Source organism: Zootoca vivipara, chromosome 13 (assembly GCF_963506605.1).
Source record: "Zootoca vivipara chromosome 13, rZooViv1.1, whole genome shotgun sequence".
Classification (NCBI taxonomy): Eukaryota; Metazoa; Chordata; class Lepidosauria; order Squamata; family Lacertidae; genus Zootoca; species Zootoca vivipara.
This window is the reverse complement of record NC_083288.1, coordinates 23,920,426-23,931,368: the sequence shown is the minus strand read 5'-3', so window position 1 is coordinate 23,931,368 and position 10,943 is coordinate 23,920,426. Positions and strand designations below refer to the sequence as shown.

Sequence of the window (10,943 nt, the reverse complement as noted above, 5' to 3'; positions counted from 1 at the left end):
AGGTACACAAAATTATATGCAGAACAGAAATAATATACTCTAAACCAGAAAGGAAAGGCGGGGGAAGTCGGGGGGGGGGTTAAAACTGAAAATGTAAAATGTAATCTAAATTTCTGAATATGTTAAAATTTGGTGAAAAACCTCAATAAAAAGTATTTACAAAAAAAACCACACAATTCCCACCATCCCTGACTCCTGGTCTTGTTAGCTACAGATGGTCGGAGTTGTACGTAGTCCAAAACCAGCTGGCGACCCGAGTATGTGAAACACTGATCTACTTGATTTCCTTCTGTTTGTAAACACAAATGTTCTGAATCTGAGGGGTTGTGTAGGGCTGCTTCTGCCTGTTGTTCCAGTTCACATGACGTGATTGGCTTTAAATGTTTTGAGCATTTCCTTCCGTTCTTCTTCTTGTTTTCTTTTACTAGCACAAACTTTCGTAGTGCTTCCTCGTTTTAATTTTCACAAAAAGTTTAAATTAAGTATTACTGCGACTCACAGCGACATGTAAATGAGTCCTCACTTGCTCTCAGAATGCGTGCTATAACGATAGGCAGCGATCGTATTGCTTCATAGCTGACTTTACGATTCTGAGTAGCTTGAAAGCTTCCACGAACTTTAGTAAACAGTAAGTTAGCACTTGCGTGACTGTTACACAGTCATAGACAGATACGTCACACGCTTAACATTACTGCGCAACTTGGCTCTGACAGAAATCTGTCTGTTTTCTTAAGAAAGAAAATGACAAGAAGCCAAGCCCCCCCCCCAAATACCCTGTTTATGCAGCCCTGGATTGCAGCCTGCTCAGCCCATATGGGAACCTTGTGCTGCTGCTGCTGCCAGCCTTAGTATAGCAGGGTCTTAAAAGCGGAACCAGCCCCCCCACCCATGAAGTAAGATGAAACGATTGCTGCCTCCATGCATGAGCCGCTGAAGCTTTTCCTCCAGCTGTGTTTCCCTGCCTCTGGGTGGAAAGAGATGAGCAAGCAAAGTCTTGCCTGCACTGCACTTCCCTTTTACTAAGAATTCCAGCAAGGCCTTCCTCTCCAGCATTGCTTCCTGGTTTCCCCTCCCCGACTCCGCTCCTTAGGGCAAGGAGAAACCAGCAAGCAAAAGTCTTCCATTCCCGCGTGTGTTTAAATGGCGTGGCTGACTTACAAGTAAGTCTTCTGCGTCCCTCTACTCTCCTGTTCTTGAATTCCTTTTCCCCTTTGTAAATAAACCTCCTGCGTTTCAACTGGTCTCCTTTTAAGTGCAAAGTGTGCTTCTCGCCCAGGTGTTGAGCGGTTCACAGCTCCCTGGATCTGCTGCTGGTGCTGGCTGCTTTCCCTCCCCTGCAAAAAAAACCAAAACAAAACAGAACAAAAAGCCCTTAGTTTTCTGGGGTTTGTTTGTTTTTGCTGCCACTGGTGTGCAAACTACAGAAAACTAAGATGGAGGGCAGCCAACATCCCCTCCTTTCCCCTTCCTGAACTGTCTTTTGTTTTAAACTGTGTATTGAGTGAGAAAAGCCCCATATACAACAGCAATGAAGTTTCTGCAAGTCCGCTCACCCCTCTTGGTGTGGCGGCGTTGCAGGACGGCAGAGGCTTCCCTGGGGCCCCGATGTGGGCACTGGAACTGCCATGCCCTTCCTGATAGGCAGGGGGCAGCAGAAGCCTCCGCCGCCTATCAGGAATCAGATCCTAGCCTGCACCCTGCTTTGGCAAATGGGGATGCAGGCTGGGACTTGGGCTGTGACAGGGTGAAGCTGATGGAGCCGACGTTGGGCTTCCCTCGGATCTGGCCCTTGCCTGTTTAAGCAGCCTGCCCCTGAGGCACTACCTGCTCCTTTCCTCAACGCTTTCCCCTGCTCACCTACCTTCGGTTTAAGCTGATAGTCAATGACTTTGCTGTGGATACGGTGGTCACTGTCCTTTAAGGGGCCAGGTAGGAATTTGCCTACCGGGCTAATTGGCACTGACCTGGTGGTTTTGCCTACCTCATAGCAACTGGTTGGGCATTGGGGCAATCCTTTGTTTTGGATGGAGGGGAGGGTGTAGTCTCCACCTGCCCCTCCAAACGCTGGAGGGTCCCATTAAAGAGATCTGGGGGGAGTGGCCATGTCTGCGTGCCCAGGTGGAGCCAGGGCCGAAAGGCACTCCCGCAGATGGCGGTCTCTGCAGGGGTCACCCTATTGGATGGTCACCTTAGAAACTCCCGCCTGGATTGACCACACGTCACTTCCAGCAGGCAGGCCGGAAGTATTTACCATATTTTCCCGCGTGTAAGATGATGTTTTTTTTATTTTTAAAAATGTTTAAAATTATGGGTCGTCTTATAGTGCAGAGGAGGGACAGGCGATTGGTGGCAGCCACGAGCAGGAGATTGTCAGTGGCGATTGGGCAGTTGCTTGGTGGCTGCGTCAAGGCCTGCTGACGATTAGCTGCGGCGGCAATTGGGCGGGCGATTGGCGGCTTTGGCAAGGCATGCGATTGGATGAATCCCCCTCCACCCAAAGCTTAACAACTCTGAGCAATCACTACCCATTTCCTTAATTTGGGGTCTTATACACGGGGGCAATGTTATACATGGAAAAATATGGTAGATTGCCCCATGCCCAAGCCAAACCTCTTTCATCTGTATTCGATAAAGTTGTGGCCTGTTTTGACCCCAAACCAGTCTTACTGGTCTCTTATTTATATGGGTTGGGGTATGGGGAGCCTGTTGCCTGGTCCCGCAATAGTAGGCACTGTAACTCGCCAAAGATGCCCTCCTCTATTGTCTCCCAAGACAGGCGGATGCCATCAACAGTTGTTTGCTATAAGAGGTAAGCTTGACTCTTCCGTCTGTGTGTTGGACCCTTAACAAACTACAATCCTTGGAGCGCAATTTTCAAATTCACTTCAGGTGCCACGATGCCTTAAGCCCCCACCCCTTACTTAAAAGGACTGACCAAACTCAGCATTTGAGAATGCTTTCCGTTTGAATCAGGAAGAGTTGTACGTATTCAAATCCTGTGTTGGTCATGAAGTTCACTGTGCTTCGAATTCACAGGACAGAGGTGAGGATAAAGTGGTTAAAAGCTACCTGGTTTGGCATGGAAGGCTTAGAGCAGTGTTTCTCAACCTTGGGTCCCCAGTTGTTGTTGGACTACAACTCCCATCATCCCTAGCTAGCTGGACAGTGGTCAGGGATGATGGGAGTTGTAGTCCAACAACAGCTGGAGACCCAAGGTTGAGAAACACTGGCTTAGAGGACCCACCAGTCAGGAGGAAGTGACTCAATGATTTTTATCTTGAGAACAGAATAACCACAGGAAACTCCTGACTCCAACCAGATGAAAACAAGCCCAGTGATTAAACGTTATAATGAAACAATCTACACAGAATTTACGTTGCCCTGAGCTCTTCATGGAGAATCCTGGGAACTGTAGCTCAGTGTGTGCACCTCTGACAAACTACAGTTCTCAGGATGACGGTTAAAATGGTATAAGAGTGGTTTTAAAAGTATGGTGTGGATGTAAACAGACTGGAAATTCCTGCAATGTGTTTTTGCTGCATGTGGTGGTGGTGATTAGTGATCTGATCCACATCTTTTAATGTTAAGCAGATGAAAGGAACAGCAAACTTGATCTGGAGGGAGGGGTGTTTCACTTTTCACCATGCTGTTTTCCTGATTTATTTATTTTTCTAAACCATGCAATTAATCAAGATGAGAGTGATAGGATGAGGGAATTGCACAAGCCTATATTCCCCTGCCCATGTGGCAACCAGGAGGTGGGCTATATTCAAATCAGGGAAATGGCAAGGGGGGAAGGGTTAAAGCACATCTTCTCCCAGCGCTGCAGCTGTGCATACACGCAGAGCTGTTATAAAGTCAAACAAAATAAATGGGGAGATCTTATCACTGTTCTCCAGCAGCATGTGTGGTTTGCTTCATAAGATATGTAAAAACGGGTTGCTGAGGGTGGTATGCAAACACAGCGTCAATCAGCTGCTGTCTGTCACCCAATACCTTTTCAAACAGAAAGGTTTCTTGATGCTTTGTACCTCTGTCAGAGAACTGTGGGCCACCTATAGGTAATATTCCTTGATATTTGAGCTTGGTGTCCTTCCTCCCTTTGATATTCTGCCATTATTAAGAAGATGCACTGCAATAGTCTTAAGAATTTCAAAGTGCATACAGGGATGGAATCTTTCTCCAGAGGTGGGCAAATCAGGATCTACTGGAAGATGCCTTATTGGTTTTGCAGAAAACCAGAAAACCAGCAATGTTTCTGTCTCTCAATTGCTGAACCACTGCAATGACAAAACTTGTTCTTAGGCTGCCGGCGGGGGCGGGGGGGGGGGCTTGTAACCAGGAGTGGACTTCTGTGTGGGAAAGGACTGTGAGCTTACTTCAGTTCTGGAAGTGAAAGCAAATTCCTAGGCTCAGGATGTGATCAGAGGCACCCTGTTCTTTAATTCCAGTTGCCTGTATTTTGCATTTGGTTGGTTGGTATAGCTTGGCATTTTAGCAAAAGATGGAGTAGATTTGGCAAGCCTGAAATTTGTGCATCCATGTTACATTTTATAGTGTGTGTGTGTGTGTGTGTGTGTGTGTGCGCGCGCGCGCGTGTTTAACATTTGCATCTGCCTATATAACATGTACTAGAATCCGTGGGCTCCTCTGGACATCCTTTTCTGTTGCACCAGGGCCACCTCAAGGAGGTCGGGCGCCCTGGCGCTGTGGCATGGAGATCGCTCCGGTGCCCCCGGTGCTTCGCCACGCAGTGCCCCCCCTGCCGGCCCGGCGCCCTGGCACCCCGTGCCACCGGGACTACCCCTAGAGCCGGGCCTGTATTGCACATTCATGCTGATGTGACGCTATTGGAGCTGTCATATGTGATCCCACTTTTAATACTGTTTGCACCTATAAAAGTGTTGGGGGGTGGTCACACAGCTTCATTTCTAGTCAGTGCATACCCTGTAATTTCTTGCTAGCACCCTGTAACCCTTTAAACCACAAATATTCTGGTTTATTTTTGTCCTGCTCTTGTTGCGCTATAGCTCCACCAGACCCTAATAATGTGTTAGCATTGGGGACACACTGCAGAATGAATCCCCCACTAATGGGCTATTTGTTCTGTCAATAACATCTTACAGAATATGCTCACAATAGAGCACCAGTCTGGAGGGCCGCCTTGTGCTGCGGTATCAGCAGACAGGCCCAGCTATTGGACAGAAGGGATATCCGTCCAAATTGTTGAGTTTGCAAGAGGTACACCTGATATCTCAAATATATTCCTTTATCCCAGCCTAGAACATCTTGAGCTTTGCCTGCTGATTCTCTAGTGGACTACACAGCATCAGCCCCCACTGGCCTTGTTTGTTCTGAAATGCCTGGCGTGTTGTATATCTCTCATGCACTTCATTCCCAATATGCCTCCCTTCATGCTTTTGACACGTGCTCATTTAGATGGCTGCGTTACTGCAGCAAGATTTAGCAACTTTTACAGAGAAGGATTTGCCCCCTTCTGTCTCGTTGCTCAACACAACCGTGATGTCGGTCTCTCACCCACACAACCAGCCACACCCAGAGTGCCATCTCCAGTTGCTGCAGCTGAAAGCTGGGATAAGTGAAGCCAAGTACCGGTACGAATAATGTATGGTTCGATTCAGCTGAAGTCACTTCCAAGGAAATGCCTTTGGAAGTAATGGCTTCCATCAAACTGTTATATGTGACTTCCTGTCTTCCCTGTCTGTGTCTCTCAGGTGAGCGAACCTCAGCTGACGCGTCAATGAGCAGAAGCCCCGCCAGCAGCCCTTCCCATGAAAGCCAGCCCTCGGTCAAGATCAGGAGACGAGATGGGGCAGGTAAACATCATGGGGACACTGGTGCTGTTGCTTGTCACCCTCACTGGGACTGTCCAAGGAGGCACGCTGGCTCTTCCTCGCCCATCAAATGTGAGTTATACCCTCAATGAAACACGCTGCCAGTTGGATGTGGTGTGGGCTCCTGTAAGAATGGAAGGTGCCTGCGATGTAGAGTATCGGAGTGCTATAAGGACCGGAGGAAATTGGGTCGGAGATGTGTTTTTTACAAACACCTCCCGAACAGTGCAGGTACCTTTGGGTAAAGAAGTTGTTTTTGGAGTCAGAACGGTATGTCAGAAACAGGAAGGAGAGTGGCTTAATATCTCTCTTCCACACAACGGTGTTCCAGGTACAGGAGCGGTTAATGTCAGCTGTGTTTGGCATATTGAGAGATACCTGGAGTGCTCATGGCTTCGTGGAGAGAATGCAAGTCGTGACACAAACTACAGCTTGACTTTGTGGATCCCAGACCTCAAAAGAGAACAGCCATGCACAAATTACACCAAGCAAGGGGGTGCCTTTCGATGTGCATTTGGCTTGAAATATGTCTGGACGGAACTCAGCATTTCAATACAAGGCAATTCCAAGGACATTCAGCCTGTGTGTATCCTAAGCGAAATATCGGGAGAAGGCAGATTTCCAGTCAGACTGAAGACTCCATCGATTGTGAACATCACAAAGAACAATGGAGGTGTTTTTTTAAACTGGACTAAACCATCCCTATGGAGTGGCATGAACTATGATGTAGAAATCAATAACTCAGGATCGGCGATAAAGCCAACTCACAATACTAATATGTCAATCAGTCTCAAGCCTAAGGCACGCCACACTTTTCGAGTGAGAGCAAAGTTCAACAACTGGACCAGTGATTGGAGCGAGGTGGTGGACTGGGATGAGAGAGACCACACATCATGTATCCCATACATTCTTGCTCCATTATGTGTGGCCGTCCTGACTGTCGTTTTTCTCATTTACCGTAAACAGATTAAAGAGATGGTTCTTCCTACAATTCCTGAACCTAGAAACTTTCTGGAACAAATGTTTGACGGGGAAAGGGAAGACTATTCAAAAGTAAAACCTGCCCCAGAAGACACCAAATTAAGCTGAGCAAATCCATTTGATGGTATTGATGCAGCCTTCTTAGGGGAGCCAACTTGAATAAAATATTGTGGGGGCTCAGGTAAGCCCCACCTTGCATAATCGATCACAAGACACACCATTTGAATGGCAATGCCCATCAACTTTGGGGGGGAGCTCCCTCAAATATTTTGTTTGGGGGCACTGAAGGGACCTTGGCCTCTTAAGAGTTGGCTCCTATGCTTCACATTATGGGATCTGAGGAGAGCAGATGACTCTTCTGGCCTGAAATGTTTTCTGATCTTTAGGGACAGTGACTGATGCTCCTAGCTGATGAACCATCTCAATCAGCTGGTGAACAATTTTCCTGCCCTGGGTTCCTTCAGGAGGAAAGGTGGGATATAAGTTCAGTGAACAAAATAGTCTCCTGAATCGTTAGCCTGAGAGCGAGGGCATGTCCTCTGGTAATGGAAAGGAATGACTTGAAAGAAGGAGAGAAAGACTAGAGAGGAGAGCACTACACCAGCCAGCCCTATCCTGATGCCCTTCTGATCTTGCTGGACTACAATTCCCATTATCCCTGCCCAACAGCCACACACTAGTTGGGGCTGATGGGGGTTGTAGTCCAAAATACCTGGATGGCACCAGGTTGGGGAAAGATGCACCATAGTTATGTACATCTTGTTGTCTGCATTGAAAGAAATTGAGAAGTGCTCCTTGGTGGCTAGGCAGGGTGTTCATGAGATGTCTCCAGCTCTCCAGGTGTCAGGAGAACACAGCACACCTGTCTTGTTGTGTGGGTGGCAAGCAAGTGTTGCAGGTCAGCGTGGGCGATGTGATTCATGTCCACAAATGTGTCAATTAGCAAACTTGGACAACTAATCTTTGCCTCCTCCAAGTGGTTGGAGTGGGTAGCTGCAACCTGCAATTTGAGGTTGTTAGAATGGGAGAAGGGGACGACAGAGGACGAGATGGTTGGACAGTGTTCTCGAAGCTACGAACATGAGTTTGACCAAACTGCGGGAGGCAGTGCAAGACAGGAGTGCCTGGCGTGCTATGGTCCATGGGGTCACGAAGAGTCGGACACGACTAAACGACTAAACAACAACAAAGAATGGGTTGATCTTTTAAATCAGTGGTTCTCAACCTGTGGGTCCCCAGACATTGTTGGACTACAACTCCCATCATCCCTAGTGGGAAGGTCCAGCAGTCAGGGATTGTGGGAATTGTAGTCCAACAACATCTGGGGACCCACAGGTTGAGAACCACTGTTTTAAATGAAAGGACTGTGGTGTTCTGCTGTCCCTCAAGGCAGATGGTTTAAATATGGCTCCCCTTCATCGCATACACAGCTCAACATGACAATGACAAAAGCCCACCAACAGCATACAAATCAATATGGCTAACCTGACCCAAAACACCCACCCAATCCACTCACACATGAAAACAAAGATCACCACAGCCAATCACAAATGAACAACCACACCCTAGGCCAACCCCAACCTCTCTCACCACCAAAGGAACACAAGAGAATAGCAAAGAACCTGTACAAGCGACGCTGACACAAAACCCCACATATATTATGTAAAATAGAAACATTGCCACCCCACCCCCACTCACCTCTCCCCCTCCACCTCTCTCCCCCTTTTCTTCCTAATGTTTCAACAAACAAAACTGATCTGTAAAAAATGTTACTTGAAAAAAGAGAGAGACATTGTACATACTTTTGTAAACCAAGAAAATCTTTAATAAAAATACATAAAAATTAAAAATACGATAGGTTTATGTGGGCAAATGGGAAAAGTGATTCTTTAGAAAAGTTAGAACTGAGCATGCTCTATGCCTGTGATTTTACGGGAACAATTCCAAAATAGACACCAGACTGAGAACTGTGTCAAAACAAACCAAGAAATAAAAACAGCTATCTTTCCATCTTCCTGGTGTGGTCTACATATGTTATACTCTCAGCTATGCTCTGTAGATCAGGGCCTAGTTTATAAAGTAGAATGAGACTGTCTAGCCAAAAAATCCCCGAACACATAAGAGCTTAAAAGAAAATGCATGGGATGAAATGTGTACAGTATTCACTTCAATTAGTATTTATGCATATGTGGGTGGGATTTTCAAGCCACTTCTCATCATTTAAAATTCCATGCTGAGTTCCACACCCGTGAGGCTGTTACCTTCAGGTATCTTTGAATCAGTTGTTTGGCGTAGTTCGCTCAGTTTTATTGTACAGAATTCCTTATGACTTTTCAAAGTAGAATTTCTAATTCTGTTTCACCTCCCATCACAACCTCTAAATTCAGCTGAGAGCACCCTCTGCAGATCATAATCTGTATAGGAAAGCCCTGGTACCAAAGGCATGTTCTAGGCAGGGCCGTAGCTAGGGGGTGGCAAGGTGGGGCCCCACCATGGGCGCAGGCGAGGGCGCGTGCAAAAATATGTCCGTAAACATGTCTATAAATAAAAATATTGATTATTGCTTCATAAGAAAAGGTTTTTAATAGAGAGTGAATTGAATGGGGGAGGGTTGGAGGAGAGGCAAAAAGAAGAGCTAATTTGTCAGTGGTTAGGGGGCGCAATCTGGACGGTTCTGCCAGGGGCACAAGATCACCTAGCTACGGCTCTGGTTCTAGGGCATTTTTTTTGCAGCAGGAAACTGGCTGAAACGAGACACTAAGGGAAGTTTGCAAAATAGCACTGCGGCGATCCTTCTGTCAGCACAATAATTTCAGCTTGCCAGTTGGAACAATCCTGCCTCTCCATCCTCGCATGCTGTTCCAGGGTTCTCGTGAACCCCAGCACAAGCCGATTTTGGGGGGCACTGGGGTTCACAGGGGGCGGAGATGGGGTGAAAAACCCCATTGCACTAATGGAACTCCTTGCACTAGCTTCCATTAGCAGAACTCATTAGCTGAATTCAGCCCTTTGCATCTGACCACTAACTGCTTCCTCTCTTTTGTGTGTCTCATTAAGGAACAAAAATGTTCTCAGGATCTTGATCTGGCAATCTTGGGTGGATATTAGCCAAAAGCCTAACTCAGGGGCGTCTCACTCCTAATCTGAGGGCCTGAACTGTACCACCAAGTAATTTTTGTGGACCCCCAAGACATTGGAGGAAGCAGCATAGAGTCAGGCAGAAATAAAGTGCACATAGTGCTGTGGTTGTTGGAGGCACCGGAATATCTTTGCCCAGGACAGTGCCCTGACAGGGATGCGAATTCTGCACTTCCTGCTCATCAGGTCTGCACAGATCAGCTGTGGGGGGCTCTGTCTGTGTGGGTGGGTGCACATGCGAGAGTGTTGGGTGATCAAAAGGGTTGAGGGAGAAGTTAAGATTAGTTCACACTTAAAGCTGAACCTGCTTCATTTGCACTTTCTGAAACAATACATGATCCAAAACCCAGCCACCATCTGGTGTTGCATGTTTAAAAAGCATTCAGCACGATGGTTTTTTGACTAATGTAGCTGAGTCCCAAATAACATTTACGAAATTTCATGTGCCATGCTGAACTTGCATATAAAGTAAATATTAGTGAAAATAGCATACAAAAATGCATTATATTAGAGGAAGATGCTTTGCCACAAAAAAGTACCATATTTATTCGGATCTAATGCACGCCTTTTTCCGACCAAGTCATGTTGTGATAATTAAGGTGTGATTAAGATTCGATGGCACATTTACATTCACCAGAAAATCCTCTTTTTTTGTTTCAAGGTTCTGAAAATTGAGGTGTGCATTAGATTCAGTGGCCCATTAGACTCGAGTATATTAGGCCAGATTGCATGTCCAAATGTGAAAACTGGGAGAAATCCACACTAAAATGTGTTTATATATTGTGATTGTAAGGGGAAGAAAGTACAGAGAACCTCCCCCTTGCATCAGAAGTAGCTCCTCCCCAAGCAGTGATGGAAGCGAGGGCTCTGAGGAGGCCAGTCAGGAAATGGAGAGAGAGAGCCAGGGCTCCAGCAGCATGGGAGAGCCCCGGCTACACAGGATGGAGGAAAGAGAGGGAGAGAATGGGG

The 10,943-nt window shown here is 46.7% G+C and overlaps 1 protein-coding gene across 3 annotated transcripts; it reads left to right on the top strand.

Moving 5' to 3' along the window:
- The first annotated feature begins 977 nt into the window (after positions 1-977).
- On the top strand, positions 978-9,338 carry LOC118095792 (interleukin-13 receptor subunit alpha-1). 3 transcript variants are annotated; one of them, XM_060281478.1, is made up of 3 exons: positions 978-1,160; positions 5,736-5,837; positions 6,187-9,338. In XM_060281478.1, exons 2-3 carry the CDS (start codon positions 5,762-5,764, stop codon positions 6,942-6,944), a joined length of 834 nt encoding a protein of 277 aa, XP_060137461.1. In that variant the 5' UTR covers positions 978-1,160; positions 5,736-5,761; the 3' UTR covers positions 6,945-9,338. The 3 variants fall into 3 exon arrangements, with proteins under 3 accessions (XP_060137461.1, XP_034992927.1, XP_060137460.1); XM_035137036.2 differs by having other exon boundaries at positions 5,736-9,338; XM_060281477.1 differs by lacking the exon at positions 978-1,160 and having other exon boundaries at positions 4,915-5,837.
- The last annotated feature ends 1,605 nt before the right edge of the window (positions 9,339-10,943 follow it).